Raw genomic sequence first — 20,897 nt, forward strand, 5'->3', positions numbered from 1 at the left:
CAAAAGTATCTAACCCAATTTTAATTTTCATGTCTATATGAACCTTCGTTATAATCAGGTAAACGCTGTAAAATCAGCGGCATGTTTATTAATCTTACAATAAGATAATTAGTGCAATTGAAACCAAACGTCAGCAATATTTATTTCACTCATCTGAGATTGCGCATGCGTACTACGAGTGAACGGTCACTGCAGCGCGCATCCGCAGACGTCTGGCGTGACGTCGAATGGCGCCTTTTCTTAGTTTTGTGAGGTGAGTCACTTTTACCTGACGACAAATGAATTATATCTTGGATTTTCGGAAAGTTATGAAATATCAAACATAAGATGGATATTATAAAGTGTGCAAATTACATTTTAAATGTGTACAGGAGGTTTTCTGGCGCTATTTGTTCGTCGCGCGCAACTTTAATTGTCCTTAGCTTAGCACAGTTAGGATAACGTTAGACAAACTTCGTTTTCAAAGATGACATTTTATAAACATACCACTTACGTTTTTTATGTAATATGTGTGGTATTTACATATACAATGAAGTGATAAACAATTACGTTATTTAGTCATTGTCAATTTTTCATCCAATAATGATCTGACATCTGTGGCGTTGCTGTGGTTGCTAGGGTAACGTTAACGTTACCTTTTTAGACAAACGATTTAATTTCACGAATGTTTGTGTTTTTTTACCACCTAATGAAACAAATTTGCCTGTTAAATAGATTAAATACACTATCAAGATGCCCTTGGATAAATAATGCAAACAGTTTCTGCAGCGAATATTTATGACAGCTCAGGGTTTACTTGTCTTCGTGACATGAGGGTTTAATCTGAGCAGTTATTATATGTGTTATCTTTATGTTTTATCTTTCACAATATAGCCAATATCAGAAAGGAGAAAATGCCACCAGCAGCACCCCCGATGAGCTTGAGTCTTTTAGCTTGACTAGGCAGATGTGAACACAGTCACACACTAAAATTCAATATCACACTGGTACATCAAATAGACCTTTATTGCTTTTCATATATTATAGACCATTTGGGAGATGACGTCAGTTACGTCACATGCACTGACTATTTATTAGGGATGCTCCAATAGGATTTTTTGGTCATACTGATTTTAACAAAGAACCAGCTATTAGCCTATTCAGATACTGATACCGATTTTTGTCACTTGCTCACTTATTTTAAGTTTTGTTATTATAGAATATGGTTTGGATCGTGTTTTAAATGCACAAAGTTCAAAAACACATGCAATAAGGTACACTATATAGTTTATTGCTGCATAATCAAATATTTTTTATTGAACGGATTGATGCGTAATTTTAGTGCAGTTGCTTTATATATCAAGTATTCATTTAGCTACTTCAGGAAAATATTTACTGCTTTCCCCCGCTAAATTGATTATATAATGTCCTTTAAAAATACATAATACAATTCAGTGTCTTTACACAGTTAATTAACACATTATCTGTTTGTAAAATTGTTATTTTCATGCTATAGCCATTATGCAGATCAGCCGATAAATATCGCCGGCCAATACATCAGTGCATCTCTACTAATTATTAATGCATCACCTATGTACTAAAAAATTGCACGATTAGATAATCTCAAGGCTTGAGATGCATAACCAAATATTATTAGGATACTTGCACATTGCATTTTATAGATTATCAAACCAAATGGCCTTTGTTTTAAAGAAAGATGGCACATACACAAAACACAACGTGTAAAAAAAAAAAAAGTCATGTTAGTTGTGGTTCACTGTTGTTGTCGATTTGCCGGAAAAACATTAAGTGGCGTGATCAAATCTCCACTGCAGAAATATGGGAACACCCTCTCTGGAAATCCACCATTGAAGGAGCACAAAACTCGGTTTCTGAAGGGATCAATGAATCTCAGCTGTCCTTTGTAAAAGTCCAGCTGCAGTCGGATGATATTCGGCCTCTCATTGTAATCAAAATCTTTAGTAGGTTTATTACCTTTCTTGTATTTCCCATCCACGTAACGAAAACACCAAAAACGACTCGCTGGATCCATTTTGCAAAGTTTTTTGCGGTTCACTGTTTCCCCCACCACTCCCAGTGTCCAGTGGTCACTGTCTCTCACCTCCACGTCCCAGCAGTGCAGACCCGAGCTGAAGCCCTGTGAGCCCAACACTCCCACATACAGCCTCTCTGGGATATCAGACACTTTAATTTTCTTATGCATGAACTGAACACTGGTGCAATCCTGTGACACCATCAGTCTATCTGAGGCTGTGTCTGGGTCGAGAGTCACAGGAGCTGTAAACACAGATGAGCGTAAACTAGTGGTCAGTACCAGGGTACCAATGAAAATGTTGTTATTTTTTCTGGTCCACGCAATAAAAGTGGATGGTGACCAAAAGGCTTAGTCTAAGAAGACATACCAACTGTACTTTCATGGTATTTATGCTACTAGGGATAGGCTCGACAATAAGGATGGCCCGTGGCCATGTTTTATCGATGCTCGGGACAGTTGACATGACTGTCACTTGCTCGGTTGAACCAGTGCTTTCTTATCATTTGTACATGTTTTAATGGCTAATATATAAATAATGAAGACAAGAAGATGCGAAACAGAACTCGATTCAATACAACAAATGACAAAGGAAAAAACACTGCTCTTGACTGAATAACTTTGTAACTTTAATAAGAATGAACCTACAGTATATTTAATTTATACAGTGAAGACTATGCAGTGTTATTTTACATTTGATTATTCAATTTCTGTACCTGAAAATGACCTACTTGAAAAACATGTAAAGCACTGTTTATTTCATTTGTATGTTTGTTCTATTGTATTTTTTTGTGCTATTACTCGTAATTTAATTATTTTTTCTTTACTGACAGTTTACTTGTCTTTAACAATATTTGAAATCTCTACAAGTTAAACTCTTAGTTTTTAGTGTTGTAACTAGGGGTGTGCACGAATATTCGTAATTATTATTCGAAAAATAAAATGCTATTCGAATTTTACTACGTTGCTTTGCTGGCCGTAAATGCAGTGAATCCATGATAAATCCCAAGAAAAAAAAAACCTGCGCATGATAAATCCCTAGAAGAAGAAAAAACGTTCTTCTAAAAAATAACGTCTTTTCCGTGAAACGTCATTTAAATAAACGAATATTCGATTTTTATGAGCCCGAATATTCAAATGCAATATTTTTGAAAAATTCCCATACCTAGTCGTAACCTTATTTATTTTTACGGTAAGGTTCAAAAACACTAACTAGGGCCTATTTTATTTTATTACTTTTTAAGGTGGGGCCAGTGAAAGTTTTTTTCAGGGCAAGTAAAAATTTACAGTAGAAAAAAACCCTTAGCGTTGAGCCCCGTGTAAAATTCCTCAGAAAACAATCAAGATATTCCAACAGCAATTTTAGCATGTAATTCAAACAAATGGTCTAAAAACGGTTTCCCTCTTTCATGCTACTCTGAATACATAACAAACTCCAGTACATGACACATATATACACAAAATAACTGCGATATACGGAAAGAAAACCAAATATATATATATATATATAAAAAATATAAAAAATTGTCCGTGTTGGACCTTTCAAGCCTCTGGTCACCATAAACTGTAGCTATAAGAGTTGCACAAAATTCCTCCATTTTTGTTCCATGGAAATAAAGTATACGATTTGGAAAAACATTTGTTAAAGTAAATGATGTCTATAAGGAGACGTTATCACTTACGCTGTTCCACAAGGTTCTGCATTCTGGCCCAGGTGGTGAAGATCATTGTCTGAATGGGATGGTGTTGAAATTCCTCCATTTCAGGGCTCACGTTTGGTGCTGACGGGTGTTCGAGTCTGTGTACATAAACAGTTAGATGTATGTGTCGTTTTTTATATTTAAGATAGTTTGGTATGGGATTTGAGCTGTATCAAAAAGCTAATTGCAAAAAGACTCACTTTTTCAATGCATCACTGTAATTCTGAATGAGAAATAAAAAAGCAGTTAGTGCTCATTCATGTTTGTGTGTGTGTGCAAACATCATGACATTGATTATTTATTTACAGCTCTCTGATTGGCTTTATTCCCTGGTGTCATGCGTATGCTATCTGTACCTGGAGAAAAGTGATGTTTTCAGCTTCCATGAGCTTCCAGAGAGATGCCGTCCTCTCAGACAGATCTGATATCTGTGCGGACAGATCCTCCATTCTGGCCTTGAGTTTCTCATCTCGAGGTTGCATTTCTTTACGCAACGCTTCGATCCGTTTCTCCTCCTCCTCTCTAAGAAACCGATAGAGCTTCTCATATTCCTTCTTGATCTTGCTTTCTTCTACACTGGTGTGTTCCTGAAATGGTTTAAGAAGGTTTAATCCTTTGTGTTAAAGTCCCCCTGTGGTGAAAATCCAGCTTTTAACGTTGTTTATATGTCTATGTGCTGTTTTTAATATGCTTTAAGACAAACATGTACAAATTCATAAGTCGAACAGCATTGCTGAGTATTTTCTCCCTAAAACTGCAGTGAACCAAAGACAGTCTCAAAAACACGGTTTGAAATCGCTGGTGTTTCTGACGTCACAAATTACCTTGTAACCAATCAGATCAACGTGTGATCGTCAACGAGTGTAGGGCTGCTCGCTCGATTATGAAAAAAAAACATTTGGTCAGTATTGAAATCACGATTATGTAACACGATTATTTCAAATGACTTTGGGAATGTTGCATTTTAGGGGTGTGCCATATCATACCGTCCACGATAATACCGGTATACATTTTTACATGATAAAAAAGTGTCATATCGCGATATCAATGATATAGCGACGCAATGACGTATGGCGCATTTACGTTCCCTAGCACGCACAACAACAACACCTGTCTGAGCGCGAGAGCAGTCTGTCAGCCTCCGATGACGATTTAGCAATTTCACAAACAGCTTGTGTGTTCAGCGGGGCTGCCGACGCGCGTCTTCTCTCGCGCGCGTTTAGGAGTCGGGACATGACTGAATGGTCTCTTACACAATCGGGCCATCAGTGCATCGTAACTGAAGTTTATAATTTTCAAGTCTTCTTAATTCGTATCAGTTTCAACATTCAAGCGGTTTTAAACTATCCAGTAAGCTACTCGCGCACTCTCTGAGAGAGTTGCACTGCGTGCATACATAGAGTACAGCTCGCGAGAAACTAAAGTAATTCTTCGCGGATTATATCGCTTTAATGGGGGGGAAAACACAAAATTGTGTCAAACTTCCGGTTTTGGTAAGTATACTCATAAACACAGTCGGTTATGTATAAAACGCATGTGACAGTGTGACAGACAGTATAATGAAAACAGCAATGGATCCGTGCACTAGCTGTAAAAGTGACAGCAGCCATAGGCTATGCGTCTGTCATTAATGTTGTCGTCAAAACAACAAAAGATAGCTTTAATTGTAATGACTGAGAATTATTAGCCTATGTATTTAATTTAATCAGGAAACAGACCTAAAAGACTATGTGTTATTTTACATTTGATTACTTTATTATGTTTCTGTAGTATTTCTGAATACTGGTGTTAGACCTACACACATTTAACATTAAATTCAAAGATTGAAATCAAGCTTCCTTGTGTTGTGTAAACTCTTAACAACAAAATTACCACATTGTAAAAACGCAATGAGTGAGCAAACATTTAGGTGAGATAAACATAAGAAAATTTTCAACAACAACAAAAAAAATGTTTATATCGTCATAAATATCATCATCGCAAATATTCTTGAAATATCGTGATAGAATTTTGAGGCTATATCGCCCACCCCTATTGCATTTATTAAAAAGACACCTTTCAACAATTCTATAGAACCGCATATACTAAATGAGGCACGGGTGTCGAGTTGCATTCAAGATATTTCAGGCGTGAAGATTTGTTTTTCAAGGGAAAAAAAAATTAAATGGTTGACAACAGGGGAACTTGATTGTAACATAATTGTACTGATTGAAACACTAACCAACACATACCTTAATGAGCTCCGCCTCTTCCACACAGCTCTCATTGGCTTTCATTAAGTCAGCGAGGGTCACCTCCAGTTTGTTCATTAGTTCTTTTAAATTCTCCTTGAATCACAGGAAAAACTCTTAATAACAAGCTTGAAGAAACCAAACACTCACTCAGATTAGATTGCAAACTTCTCCTACCTTTAAATTCCCAGCAGCCTCTTCGACAGGAGAACACTTGTGATTTTCATGCTTCTTTGAAGTGTAACAGACCACACAGATGGGCTGCTTGTCATCAAAGCAGAAGAGTTTGAGTGTCTCTTTATGTAGCGGACAGACGTCTCCTGAAACAGCTGTGGGTTTTCTCGTCTTGAAGGATTCACAGAGCGCTCTGAATGCCAGGCTCTTGGTGGGTTCGTCGTGAGAGCATTTCTTTCGGCAGACCGGACACTGTGGCACTGTTTGTGTCGTCCAGAAACGCTGGAGGCATTCAGAGCACAAACTGTGGCTACATTTCAGAGTTACCGGATCAGTGAAGACATCACAACAGATGAGACATGTCAAGTCCTCCTCCAGGAAGGACAAAGCGTCTGACATGACTGTAAATAATCCTCAGTAGAGACGCTCAAAAAATGTACTTTATTCTCCTGTTACGAGATATTATGAAACCTGCTTTAGTTCTCCACTAGCCTAGTCCCAACCTTTACATTTCTTTCACTTTCATTTCAGTAGAAACATAAGCAAATGACTCCTCCCTCCAAAACACCTTATTACAACAAATGATCACATTTGGAAATGATCACATCTAAGCACCTAAGCTTAAAGTGAATCATTTTTAGCCATTAAAACTCATCTTTTATCACAAAAATGACATTTAAACGTTTTTTTTCCTTAAATTCGTCATGCCTTAAAATAGCTTGACTGTAACTCGACACCCTTCCCTCATTTAGTATGCGTGGTTCTATGAATATCCAAATTAGCCCCGCCTCCACTCACTCACTCACTCAGAGATCCACTCGTTGACGATCACACGTTGATCTGATTGGTTACAAGGTAGTTTGTGACGTCAGAAACACCATCGATTTCAAACCGTGTTTTTGAGACTGTCTTTGGTTCACTGCAGTTTTAAGCAGAAAATACTCAGCAATGCTGTCGACTTATGAATTTGTACATGGTTTGTCTTAAAGCATTTTAAAAACACCACATAGACATATAAACAACATTAAAAGCTGGATTTTTACCACAGGGGGACTTTAAATTAAGACATATACGTTGAATCAGTGAATTAGTAAGTACTTGTTAGTTAACTTAATTTTGTTGACCATATTCTCTTAAGGCAAGTAATGTATAATCACATAATCACATCTGTTTTTTTATCCAATAAACAGCAGTTTAAGTTGTAAATAGAAGTAGGGTTGATTGCCTTGCTGTCAACAATAAATCATTTAATTTCCATTAATAGTTGGTTTAAATTGTAATTTTTCACAATAGTACAATTTTTGATCAAATAAATGCAGCCTTTGTGAGCAGAAGATACTTTTTTTTTAAAACATTTCTACATTTTTGACAGGTAGTGTAAATACACAAGCAAATGTTAAATTTCTAATCTGAAATATAGCAAATAGTTCATTCCATATATGGAAAATATAAAAATTCAGAAACATTATTTTAGTTCATTCTGGAGCAATAATTAAGTACTAATACAAAATTATGAAAATATCACATTTATTTTGATAGAAACCTGGGATGACTGTTGACTTTTTGCATTTATTGCATGCGTTTAAACTAAGTTTAATAGTACAGTGCACCAATATTTACTAATTCTTTAGTGTCCATGTACTGTATGATACAACTAGATGAACATCCTGAGCTTGAGCCGTGTCAGCAGAGGCCGCAAAAGACCTGAGTTTCATAAAACTGTCACTAGATGGCAGTATGCATCCATGTAACTTGACTTTAGGACATCGCTGGGCATTTCACATTTGATTTTCTTTAAAAGAAAATCAAAATCTCGCAAGTGTTTCCCAAACAACTGCACACTTTTTTGCTGGTGTGCAAAAAAAAAAAAGTTTGCATTGATTCAGTGAGAGTTTCCTTTTTATTTCATTAGCTTGTTTTTCTCCAGCATATGGTGACTAAGAGTCCTACAGCTTCATAGAGCAGTTCTGTGCATGACACTTATTAATCACAGTGGGCTCCTGCAGCTGCTGTTTGAACACTCGTATACTTCTCGCTCAAAAAAGCAACCTTCCTCATTTACTCTTCTAAACCGTGCTGTTTAATGATATACAGTACAAGTTCAATGGTGCTTTGTCATCCTTTTTGGATGATCTGAAATAATAACCATACAAAAATTCCTGTTTTTGTGTCCTACAGGAAAAAATAACAGCACACAGGTTTAGACCGACATGAGAGTGAGTAAATAATTTCATAATTTTTCTCTGTGAACTTTTCCTTTAATAAACGCACAGAAACGAGAGAGATCTATCACATAAGCAAGAGTAAAAGACAGATATGAGGCAGGAGCTGTGATATTTGTGGGACCCAGGTGTCTGTGTCTGCAGTCTGATGTGTGCGCTCGTCTCCCAGAGCTCTGCCGAACTGCTCCATCCATGTGGGACTCAACGCCGCATCAAAGCCAAAACATTGTTTGTTCACCAATATCGTCCATGTCAGCTTTCCTCTTCTCTCTGTCTCTCTCTCTCTCTCTCTCTCTCTCTCTCTCTCTCGCTCTCTCTCTCTCTCTCTCTCTCTCTCTCTCTCTCTCTATCTCTCACACTCTCTCTCTCTCTTTCTCTCACACACTCTCTCTCTCTTTCTCTCACACTCTCTCTCTCTCTTTCTCTCACACACTCTCTCTCTTTCTCTCACTCTCTCTCTCTCTCTCTCTATCTCTCACACTCTCTCTTTCTCTCACACTCTCTCTATCTCTCTCACTCTCTATCTCTCGCTCTCTCTATCTCTCTCACTCTCTATCTCTCTCTTACTCTCTATCTCTCTCTCTTACTATCTCTCTCACTCACACTCTCCATCTCTATCTCTCTCTCAATTCAATTCAAAGGGGCTTTATTGGCATGAAAGTTTTTGAAACAATGTTGCCAAAGCATATACAAAATATACAAATAAATTATATATATATTATATATAAACATTTAACACAATGTTTGGATATATTTGTGTGTGTGTGTGTGTGTGTGTGTGTGTGTGTGTGTGTGTGTGTGTGTGTGTGTGTGTGTCAGTCACTCACTGCCCCTCAGGTTGTGGCATGTTTGTACATATTTGGCAGCAAGATAAGTTCTCTCTCCTTCTCCCAGGAGAAAGTTTAATTTAGAAATTTCATTCAGGTCTTTGAAATTTGGGATTATATAGTTAAATTTGTCAAAAGTAAAGGTTCCTTGTGTCTTTGAACGCTTTACATTGTAGGAGAAAGTGCATCTCTGTCTCAACCTCACCTGTCAAACAGTGATCACACGTTCTGTTTTCCTTTGGCTGCCATGATTTTTTGTCTTCCTGTTTCAATTGCCAATGTGTGATCACTGAGCCTCTACCTGGTTAGGATCTGTCTCTGCTTTCTATCTCTGACAGTAGAGAGATATTCTGCTAATTTATAATCTCTTTTTAGGGTCAGATAACATTCTAGTCTACTTTGGCTTTTAGTTTCTTCTTTCCAATGTTCCAGATAGGTTTCTTTGCATTGTGCTATGATTTGCTTGACTCTGATTGGTGTTTGTAAGGCAGTGTTGTTCTGAGGCTCAGACTGTCTCTGACGTGGGCCAGTTTGTCTGAGTACCAGTTGACATAGGGGACTCTTGTCTGGGCTCAGCTCCTGGGTTCGGAGGGGCTTGGAGTGAAGTGTGTCTTGGGGGCTGGATTTCAGGTGGTTAAAAAAGTTGATTGTTCTCTTTTGGATGTTAATTATCAGTGGGTATCTGCCTAATTGTGCTCTGCATGCATTTGTTGGTGTGTTTCTGTGTACGTGTAGAATGTATCTGCAAAATTCTGCATGAAGAGATTCTATTGGGTGTTTGTCCCAACGGGTATAGCTCTGATGACTGAGTGGACCCCATATTTCACTACCGTACAGCGCAATGGGCTGGATGACACTGTCAAATATTTTAAGCCAGATTTTAATTGGAATTTGGAAGTTATAGAATTTTCTCTTAATTGCATGTATAGCTCTTCGAGCTTTTTCTTTTAGTGCATTCACTGCCATGTTGAAACTCCCTGATGCTGATATGGTTATACCAAGGTAGGTATAGCTCATGCTGTGTTCAATGACATCATTATTAATGGTGAATTGATGTTTGTTCTCCTGACATCTTGGGCGTTTTTGGAAGATCATGATATTAGTTTTCTTCATATTTACAGCCAGAGCCCAGTTCTGACAGTACTTTTCTACTATGTCTAGCTATTGCTGTAATCCTTGTTTAGTCGGAGACAGTAGAACGAGATCGTCAGCATAAAACAGGGAGTTCACCTCTCTATCTAGAAGGGAGAGGCCAGGAGCAGCACATTGATCTAACTCCACAGCAAGCTCATTGATGTACATATTAAATAATGTTGGACTTAAATTGCAACCCTGCCGAACACCTCTTCTCTGGGTGAAGAAATCAGTTTGTTTGTTGCCTATTTTAACAGCACACATATTTTCTAAATACATAATTTAACTAGATCATACATTTTGCCCCCTATACCACACTGTAGAAGTCTGTAAAAGAGACCTTCATGCCAAATAGAATCAAAAGCTTTTCTGAAATCAATGAAACAAGAGAATATTTTACCATTTATAGTTTGGTGTACATGTTTATTAATTAATGTGTGTAAGGTATATATATGATCAGTGGTGCGGTGTTTTGGGAGGAAACCATTCTGACTTTTACTTAAGATGGTGTGCATCTCTCTCTCTCTCTCTCTCTCTCTCTCTCTCTCTCTCTCTCTCTCTCTCTCTCTCTCTCTCTCTCTCTCTCTCTCTCAAACTGTCCTTACATCAGAATTGGCAAAACCTCTGTCCGAACTCATTCGAGCGCTGGAAGAGCTTTCAGTCACAGGTAAACTGATTGTTTGAAATCCATAAAGATTATTTTATGTAAATGCATAGCAGATCACTAAAATTATGGAACTCACTTGAATCTTCATAATTTCTCCACCGTCTCAACTTCTAACAGTATTTTCATCCTACTTCTGATTAATTTTGTCTTGTTATAGTTGCCATTTGTCTGTTATTGCTTGGGAAATGCCAACATTATTTATTGTTATTATGGGGTTTAAAATGACAATGGTGAGTAAACATTGACAAAACTTCATTTGTTGGTGACAAAGCATATGCTGCCTGTGTAAGTGACATTCAGTGGCTCTTTGGAAAAATAAACTAAATTTCTTATCAAAATTTTCTTTGATAGAATACAAAAAAATGATCCCATAAATTAATTGCATCTTGTCAAAAGGCCATATTTTGCATGCCGTCCACGTTTGCATTGCCGGACCCACTATGTATGTGTAATAGGTGCATCTTATTTCAGCTTTCACACATGAATTAAGACCTCCGCAGAAATTGGATTAAATGCACAATTTCACCAGATGGACCAGAGCTGCTTACAAAGTGCCAGTCACCTTTTCAGCTGATGTCTCATCTCTGCGGAGAAGAGTGGGACATGTAGACAAACAGACCATCACTTCCAAGGGCAAAGACTCAAAGTTTCCTTGAAAAAGGGCTCTTGATATACAGGTGCATCTGTCCAGGTTGTTGTGGGTAAAAATTCAAAATAAGCACAAATTCATATCTAATTCTGGTCGTGTATTATATCCCAGCTAACATGAAACTTTCTCAGAACATAGCTAACTTTCTGACAAAGTTATGAACAAATGTTCTTCCAGTAACTTTAACAGAATGTTTCTCTATACATCGTTCATGGAACGTTTCAGTTGGATGTTTAATTTTTTTTTTAAATGTAACTACTTGTTTCGGAATGTTTAGAGAACATTCTAAAGTAACATTCCATAATGGTTATGTCAACGTTCCATTTTATCATTCTTCAAACAAGTAAAAATGTTTTCAAAACATAAACATTCAGAGAACATTTAGAAATATTGTTTCATAACGTAATGGAAACATTAGCAAACGTTCTTAGAACATATTTTTGTTAGCTGTGAGGAAAATAAATTCTCAGAAAAATCTCTTTAATCCCTCAGTTGTTTCTCTTAGACAGCAATGAAATCCATCAGCAACTGAATGCTCAGAATCAGACCAGGAACATATCAAACATGCAACTTGAGCAATACAGTTTTCCTCTGGTGTAGGATATGAATTTGGCTTCTGGGATGGAGGACCAAACCATGATACGGCCAGTGTTCAACAGCATATAAAGCTCCAGAATCTCGCTTTTAAAGGTGTAACATCAATTAAGAAAACAATAACAGCAGTGCAATTGAGCAGAAGCGCTTTTGCAGGCTGTGTTCAGGAGATTAATTCGTACCTTTTTTTTCTTTCTTCCCAGGCAATCGAGAGAAAAGCATGTTCTGTGCTGGCAGGATTGAGAAATGAACAGGATCCCAGGGAGCACATGGAGATTGGGTTCCGGATCTGCAGTAGTCAGCTGTTGTTCTGTAGACGGGACACACGCACACAATCAGGTACAGAGTGATGAATTTCAACATCAAATCGGACACAAAAACACACATGCACAAACACGTACACGTGCAATTATACCCAAAGCTGCTCTAAGCGATTTCTGTGCACCAAACAGAACTGCAAAAATCACTTTTTCTGAAGCAAATTGCTCACAGCTCCAATGAAAAGGGTCCTTGCGTGACCGACGGCTCGGGTTTCTCCTCTGTGCAAGTATAAGATTTTATTCACCTACATTCAAGTGAAAATCATTTGACTCATCTCTTAGAATAGTAATAACTCAGCTCTCTTTAACGAGCCACATGATCAATAAAAGTGCACAGAAATAAATTGCATTTTAATATACACCACGTTCAAAAGATTAGGGTTAGAAATTAATACTTTTAATCAGCAAGGATGCATTAAAATTGATCAAAAGTGACAGTAAAGTTTATTATGTTACAAAAGATTTTATTTAAAATAAATGCTGTTATTTTGAACTTTCTATTCATAAAAATATCCAGAAACAGTTTCCACAAAAATATGAAGCAGCACGACTGTTTTCAACACTGATAATAATCATAAATGTTTCTTGAGCATCAAATCATCATATTATACTGATTTCTGAAGGATCATGTGACACTGAAGACTGATGTAATGATGCTGAAAACTCAGCTTTGATCACAGGAATAAATTACATTTTAACATATATTCACATAGAAAACAGCTGTTTTAAATTCTAATAATATTTCACAGTTTTTTTACTGTAATTTTGATCAAATAAATGACGGGAGAGACTTCTTTCAAAAACCTTCTTGCCGACCCCAAACTTTTGAATGGTAGTGTAGATTACAGTAGAAAACAGCTATTCTGAATTTTAATAATATTTCACAGTATTACTGTTTTTACTGTATTTTTGATCAAATAAATGCAGTGTTGTTGAGCAAAAGAGACTTCTTTCAAAAACATTCAAATCTTTAAAAACTTAACTTTTTTTAAATTATTTTTTTAATGGAAACTTTGACTTTCAGAGTCAAATGGAACACAGTGTTTCACTTAAATTGCCTGTTGGAGTCAAGTAAAGCTCCCAGAATGCATTTTGAGGGGCGTGTTAACCTTTTCTGTTCAACCAGCAGCAAATCTGCACAGTAGAACAGAGAGTTCCAAGAGTGTGTGTCTGTGTGTGTGAGTGAAGATCGCTGATAAACGGTGTGTGTTTGAGAATCACATGCAGTGTATGGTGATGAATGGAGGGACGGCAGAAATTCGTTGCTCAGGTAACCAGACGTCCGTGGGCTGATGTAGACACGATCCGCTGGGATGCAAAGCAGGGAATGCCTCATCTAGCAATTACAGCGTGCAGCACGGAGCAGAACTTTATTAAAGTTACACAAATGTCTCATATTTCTCCCCGTAGACCAGACTCATTCTCTCTGTAGATCAAATTCATCTCTCATCTTAAATCGAGTGATTTAAAAACTCCCCAAACCTATTTACTCCTCTCCGCAAGTCATTTAAGATATTGGTTGAATCTCTTTAAGAATTGCTGGATCGTGTTTCACCCCTACAAAGAGAAAATATATAAAGAAAATGATAAGAAACTATAATGTGCATTTAAAAAAAAGTCTATTATTCATACACCCCCAACACACACATACACACATTGGCCCTCATTTATCAAAAGTGCATACACCAAATTTCCAGCGTACACCTGGCGTACACCCAAAACCACAGTGACTTTGATATTTATCAATATGGATGTTGGCGTACGGCACGCTCAAATCCTACGCCAGCTCAGGAGGTGGTGTACATGTACGCACGTTTTGAGTTAGTGCGGAAATGCGCAGAAAAACAATTCCTAACACCACAAAACGCACTGACAAACTAAAAGATATGAGGAGCTCTTTTCCAAAACGCGATAAACGCCATTTTTAAAAATAAATTTGTATTTTATTTCTATTAATAAACTAGTGTTGTGTCTGCAAAGATGAAATTGATGATCACCATCTCCGTAGTGAACGCACCTATAGAGAGAGTAGCCTATTTCTTTTCGTTTATAATTGTTTCGTTTAAAGACATTTCAAGCTTTCTTTATAGATATATTTCTCATGTCTGTGAGGCATATACTGAGTTTCGGTTAATTTGTGATGAGATGCGCTCCAGTTCACGTGCGATTCAAGGGACCGCGCTCGCGCCTCCATGTCATGACTCATGATTATATTGTCTGCTATTTGCTTCTTATTTATTAAATCCAGGCAATTGGTTGATGAAAAAAATATTAAAATTAAGATACAATTTATACAAAACGAAATTCACTTTAAAGAAAGGCTTTCTACACAACAAAACTTAATTAAGTGGCCAAAATCATGTCTGAGCATGTCTCCCGATATATTGCGCATCCTATCTTAGCCTATGTTCACTTTTCATAATCAACATAGATCAGGAAAAAATAACATTATTATTTTTTAACAAATATAAAACTAAATGCACTTAGTTAATGGCTACAACACGTAGCCTAATAGTAGGCCTGAATATTGTTATCATTACTTTTTTCAAGTTCGGCACAAATTACTATTAGCCTAAATGTGTTACTAAATTATTTGAATGTATTTTTAACATTGTTGTATTTAAGGACTGTATTTGTGTGTTATTTTTAAATTATTTGTTTTATGTGGTGGACAATATTGGAACTTGGAATATTGGAATATTTATTTTATTTTTACTATTTAATTTATTTTACTATTTATTTTGTTTGGTTTTTATTTATTTCAGGCAGTTGCACTTATTTAATTTATATTAATTTATAGTATGAGTCCCTGATTATATGTTGCATGTTCTCTTCTTGTTGTTTTTGTTGTTGTTTTTTTAGACAAAAAATGGATGGATTTATAGCGTTTTGAAAAAAAAATACAATTAACTTTGAATTTATCATCAACAATAGTGTTGTTCGATTTAATAATAATTTTTCATGATGGTGATGGTCTCGATCTCCAGAGAAGTGTCTCCTCTTTGCCGTCTTCCGTGTGTCCATAGCGTAAAATGAGGGTGTGGGGGAAGCGGATACTTGAATATATAGGGGCGTGTTATTCTAATGACGATCGTTTTCAGCCGCAGGATTTATCAAGGGCAGGTATTGCGTACACCTGGATTTCAAAGGTACGCACAGCTTCATAAATCAGGCGGTGAGAGGAGTGTAAGCATAATCTTACGCCAACATATACGCCCGTTTCTACGCAAGAATGATAAATGAGGGCCATTCTCATTATTAAGGGCAGTCACACACACACACACACAAAATGAAATGCATTAAATTCACAAAAATGTACCATTTAAAGTATGTATAAATATAAATATTGAATATACAATTAAAATATATATGGTATATGTGCTGCTCGCTGAAAAGCATATATGTATATAGTTATTATAAACGTTAAATATACCAAATTCTGTATGTAATTATAATTAATATTGTTATATAATAATTCATTATTATAAAGATTAAATAATTAAATATACCATATTCTGTATATATGTATATAAATATTCTCTGTGTGTATATATATATATATATATCGAGAGCGAGCGAGCGGGAAAGAGAGGGCGAGAGAGAGAGAGAGCGAGAGAGAGAGAGCGAGAGAGAGAGAGAGAGAGAGAGAGCGAGAGAGAGAGCGAGGAGAGAGAGAGAGAGCGAGGAGAGAGAAAGAGAGAGAGCGAGGAGAGAGAGAGAGAGAGAGAGCGAGAGAGAGAGAGCGAGAGAGCGAGAGAGAGAGCGAGGAGAGTGAGAGAGAGCGAGGAGAGAGAAAGAGAGAGAGCGAGGAGAGAGAGAGAGAGAGAGCGAGGAGAGAGAGAGAGAGAGCGAGGAGAGAGAGAGAGAGAGCGAGGAGAGAGAGAGAGCGAGGAGAGAGAGAGAGAGAGAGCGAGGAGAGAGAGAGAGAGAGAGAGCGAGGAGAGAGAGAGAGAGAGAGAGCGAGGAGAGAGAGAGAGAGAGCGAGGAGAGAGCGAGAGAGAGAGCGAGGAGAGAGAGAGAGAGAGCGAGGAGAGAGAGAGAGAGAGAGAGAGCGAGGAGAGAGAGAGAGAGATGCCTATATTGATTTTGGTGTGAAAAATGACCCATTTCTTGACAGTTTTGTTGGATTCACCCAATTATTGACACTCTCCTCAAACATGAAACAATTTGTAGTTTTATTTTCCAATATTTGTTGGTCCTGGGTAGAGAAACATCATATGACACAGATTATTTTTGAGCAAATATGTAGCGGTTTAGAAGACGCAGTGGTTACAGAATGATGAGTGTTTATAATCCACTTTCCCACATGATGTAACATGGCTTTATTATTCAGGAGATTAGAAAGCGAGTAAGAAGTGTTAGTTAATATCCTCCTCGGGCTGTCATGAGTAATGTGTCTTTATTCGTCTTAATAGATTTGACAGGAAGAAAATCATCCCTGCGATTCCCTCCATAATATATGAGCGAATGAGGAATCGTAGAGGTGTGTAAAGGGGAAAGCTTGTCCAGCAAGCACTCATTGATCGGATCCGACGTCCGGTTCGATACATGGCAAACCGCTGCGTTTGATTGCGATAAGCAGTGATGTATGTGTGGGTTAATGGTTTTCCTCGTGTTGGTCTGTGGCTGGCGAAGGTTTCGCTTTATTGAGTTCATGGTGCAGCTTTTCCTCGTCAGCCTTTTGTTGACTTTACAGGTCGTCATGATTAAATATTTCATGCCACATAAACTTAATAAAAGGCTTAAAAACACCAGTCATCTTTCACACGAGTAAATGATAATGCAAGTTTTTAGATGTATCACTAGATACAGCAGCACCAGAATGTGTTTACATTGCGTTTAATAGCACAAGCACATTTCTGAATCAATGCATTTGATAAAAAGGGTTTGAAATGAACCCAGCATCCATCACATCTGTGCTCTGCATGTGAGAGATTCCTCAAATCACGTATTTTAACATGCTTTGCAATTTCGTGCATCTCTAACTTTAGCTTTTCATATCCATTTGTGTTTTTAAAAGCAGAAGTAATCTGATAATAGAGAGACAAGAACATTTTCTAGCAATATTCTTACGGCTTTAATGAAATAAAAGAGCAACTTTATGTTGACTTTGCTGATATATAACCGGATTAAATGAAATCCTCCTCCTCCTCATTAAGGAACTCATTTGGGAGGAAAGATCATTTTATTGAGTTCGAATGTCAGGCTGTGGGTTGCCATGGAAATTAATGCACAATCCGTGTGCATCTAAGTTTTTAAATTTATAAGAGCTAATATATTCTGATTAATAATGCATGCGATTCATAACGTGCTCTGAGAAGTGTGCTCAAAGTTTAAAGTAGTGTTTAAAGAGATTTAAGTTTTTATTGTCTGTAATCCCGGCAGATTATGCAGGATTATGTGGGCAGCGCTGAGGTTAGATCAGAGATTACCCTCGTCTGCTGTGTAATCCAGCTCTGTTTAATAACATTTCATACTGAGATCAGGGGAAACGCGCTGCTCCGCTCAGTAATGGGATATTAGCATCTCTCCTCCTCATGTCAACATACAGTTGTACAGTTTCAGCTGTGAATTCAGCAGAATCAAACAGTAAGCCTGTGTTTAATGTCGTCTGGGTTGCATGTTCTTCTGCTTTGTGTAGTTTTGTGTCATATGTAGTCATATGACTTATTAGAAAGTTGGCTTCTGTCTAATTTGACATGAATTTGTGCCAAAATACCAATGCGTTTTATTGGACGCAGGACCTTTGACAGCAGGCGTCTATTTATTCATTCAATATATATGAGTTTTGTCTAATATCAAATGAAATGATTCAGCAATATCACAAGCATAAGTGGTGTTTTGCCCAAATAGCAAAACAATTGTAAATTGATTTTATAAAATACACCACCGTTCAAAAGTTTGGGGTCAATACGATTTTTTTTTTTTTTTAAAGAAATGAATACTTTTCTTCAGAAAGGACGCATTAAATTGATCAAAAGTGACAGTAAAGACATTTATAATAATGCAAAATATTTATTTTTTAATTAAATGCTTTTCTCTTGAACTTTCAAAGAATCCTGAAAAAAATTAATCACGGTTTGCACAAAAATATGAAGCGGAGCAACTGTTTTCAACCGTGATAATAATCATAAATGTTTCTTGAGCATCAAATCATCATATTATAGTGATTTCTGAAGGATCATGTGACACTGAAGACTGGAGTAATGATGCTGAAAATTCAGCTTTGATCACAGGAATAAATTACACTTTACTATATATTCACATAGAAAACAGCTGTTTTACATTGAAATAATATTTCACAACATTACTGGGTTTGTTTTGTTCAAATAAATGCAGCCTTGGTGAGCAAAGCACTTCTTTTAAAAACATTATCGTTCAAAAGTTTGGGGTCGGTAAGATTTTTAGTGCAGTTCAATTATCAATTTCAAGTTAGACACAATATTGTCTGTTTTACATTATTTTGTCAACGTGTGGCAGTGATTCGTTACTGAATTAATCAACGTGTGGCGGTGATTCGTTACTGAATTAATCAGTTTTGTCGAATCAGGGTTTGTTCTAAGGAAAGATTCTTCAGAATGTATATTTTTTGTGTTTTTCATATTTATGTACATTGTTGTTTCTGTGTGTGTAAGCATGTTGAAACTCAAGGAACAAAAATGTACCCACGGGGATAATAAAAAGTCAAGTCAGTGATGAACAAACACTTTGGAAGAATGCAATTACTAAATTAAAGCTATGAATTAAAACTACAGAAATATTCCACATGTTAAAATGACACTAGTGTGATCGCTGGAATGAATCACTAACTAGTTGTTAACACTGTTGTGTGTGTAGATTGTAACACTGTTTACATGGATTAAACATAAGTTCATCCACCTAGAACAGAACAGAAGTCCCACCTCAAAAGGATGATTTAGACAAGTTTATATTGAATACGTTGAATAATTCATGAAAGTGCTTGTACAAAAATACAAGCTTCACATTTCTGGATTTTATCCCTCTGGCAACTTTCCCATTCACTTCTATTGTCAGGACACTACTGTTTTTGCTTGTTTATACATTCAAAATTATTGTCTGTGAAAGTCAACAGCATGTCAGTGATGCTGTTTATGGGACGGTCCTTTAAGGTGTGTGTGTGTGTGTGTGTCTATAGAGCGTATTAAACTCTCAGTTTGACTCGTTTTTTCTGGATCAGTGGAAAACAGCAGATTTTTGAGCACATGCAGTGAAATATGCAAAGCAACAGCCGCCTCATGGTTTTAATATTTGAACCGCTTGGAGGGGTTTTCAATCTCACTCACACACACACACACACACACACACACACACACACACACACACACACACACACACACACACACACACACACACACACACTCACACTCACACTCACACTCACACTCTCTCTTCTTTCCAATGTTCCAATTATTCCAAATCTGGCATCACATTCATGCTTGACGGCCTGCAGATTGTTTTTGGCTGAATGAAGATTCAAAGTTTGGAGAATGATTTTTGGATGAAATGTCATTGTGAAGGTTTTACCCTTCCTTTCATCATCCAAGTCACTTTTAACAACAAGAGAAACCAAGTGGTGTGTGTGTGTGTGTGTGTGTGTGTGTGTGTGTGTGTGTGTGTGTGTGTGTGTGTGTGTGTGTGTGTGTGTGTGTGTGTGTGTGTGTTTCCTCAGTCGCTCTTTGTAAGAACGGCACGCCGTGTGAGCACACTTCAGTGTGATGATCCAGGTAGCAGATACATGTTTACAATGAAAAGCAAATTACCTTAGACAGGGAAAAAAGGAAGCAATTTATCGTTACAACCATTGTTTTGAATTATGCAAAATTAATAGCTCGTGTTTTCTGAGCTCTGAAACGCTACATTAATAAGATTTTGAACTCAAAAGACAAACACTTAGAAATACATGCGAGAAAGAAAGACAGTAGATTAAGTTTTACAAAACAGTTCAAACTATAATTTCTGATATGGTTTGTTCACATTTGAAGTAACATTACAATAAGCTGTTACACATGTTCTGTATTACTGTAATGCATAATCTACAGTTAGACTAATTAAATGAGCCGATTTAGTCAGATTATGTTGGCTTGACAAAGTCAATCGATCTGTCTATAAGACTGACAGACAGACAGACAGACAGGTAGATAGATGGATAGATAGATAGATAGATAGATGGATTGATGGACAGTTAGATAGATAGATAGATAGATAGATAGATAGATAGATAGATAGATAGATAGATAGATAGATAGATAGATAGATAGATAGATAGATAGATAGATAGATGGATGGATGGACAGATAGATGGATGGATGGACAGATAGATATATAC

The 20,897-nt window shown here is 36.9% G+C and overlaps 2 protein-coding genes across 4 annotated transcripts in view; one reads left to right on the top strand and one right to left on the bottom strand.

Annotated features, from left to right (window-relative positions):
- Window positions 1-987: 987 nt before the first annotated feature.
- trim35-14 (tripartite motif containing 35-14) lies at window positions 988-6,713 on the bottom strand. Its single transcript, XM_077235224.1, has 6 exons — window positions 6,141-6,713; window positions 5,964-6,059; window positions 4,089-4,319; window positions 3,933-3,955; window positions 3,715-3,830; window positions 988-2,277 (listed from the first exon to the last, which is right to left on the bottom strand). Exons 1-6 carry the CDS (start codon window positions 6,534-6,536, stop codon window positions 1,754-1,756), a joined length of 1,386 nt encoding a protein of 461 aa, XP_077091339.1. The 5' UTR covers window positions 6,537-6,713; the 3' UTR covers window positions 988-1,753.
- A 4,123-nt stretch (window positions 6,714-10,836) lies between these two features.
- ptn (pleiotrophin) overlaps window positions 10,837-20,897 on the top strand; it is a 66,171-nt gene continuing 56,110 nt past the window's right edge. The window contains exons 1-4 of one of the 3 annotated variants that reach the window (XM_077235228.1): window positions 10,837-10,987; window positions 11,459-11,664; window positions 12,237-12,326; window positions 12,434-12,569. The gene's annotated coding sequence lies outside the window, so the exon portion shown is untranslated. Of the gene's footprint in view, window positions 10,988-11,458; window positions 11,665-12,236; window positions 12,327-12,433; window positions 12,570-20,897 lie in introns of those variants that run through there. The other 2 variants (XM_077235229.1, XM_077235230.1) reach the window with 2 other exon arrangements.

Source organism: Siphateles boraxobius, unplaced genomic scaffold (genome assembly GCF_051911475.1).
Source record: "Siphateles boraxobius isolate OS27281-9 unplaced genomic scaffold, OSU_SipBor_1 19, whole genome shotgun sequence".
Classification (NCBI taxonomy): Eukaryota; Metazoa; Chordata; class Actinopteri; order Cypriniformes; family Leuciscidae; genus Siphateles; species Siphateles boraxobius.

What these genes read in the sequence shown, in the direction of transcription:
- trim35-14 (XM_077235224.1), bottom strand. Translation starts at nt 6,536, where the DNA reads ATGTCAGACGCTTTGTCCTTCCTGGAGGAGGACTTGACATGTCTCATC. An exon ending in AAGAGGCGGAGCTCATTAAG is followed by an intron (nt 4,320 to 5,963) that starts GTATGTGTTGGT and finishes AAACCATTTCAG; the next exon opens with GAACACACCAGTGTAGAAGA. An exon ending in TACAGTGATGCATTGAAAAA is followed by an intron (nt 3,831 to 3,932) that starts GTGAGTCTTTTT and finishes TTATGTACACAG; the next exon opens with ACTCGAACACCCGTCAGCAC.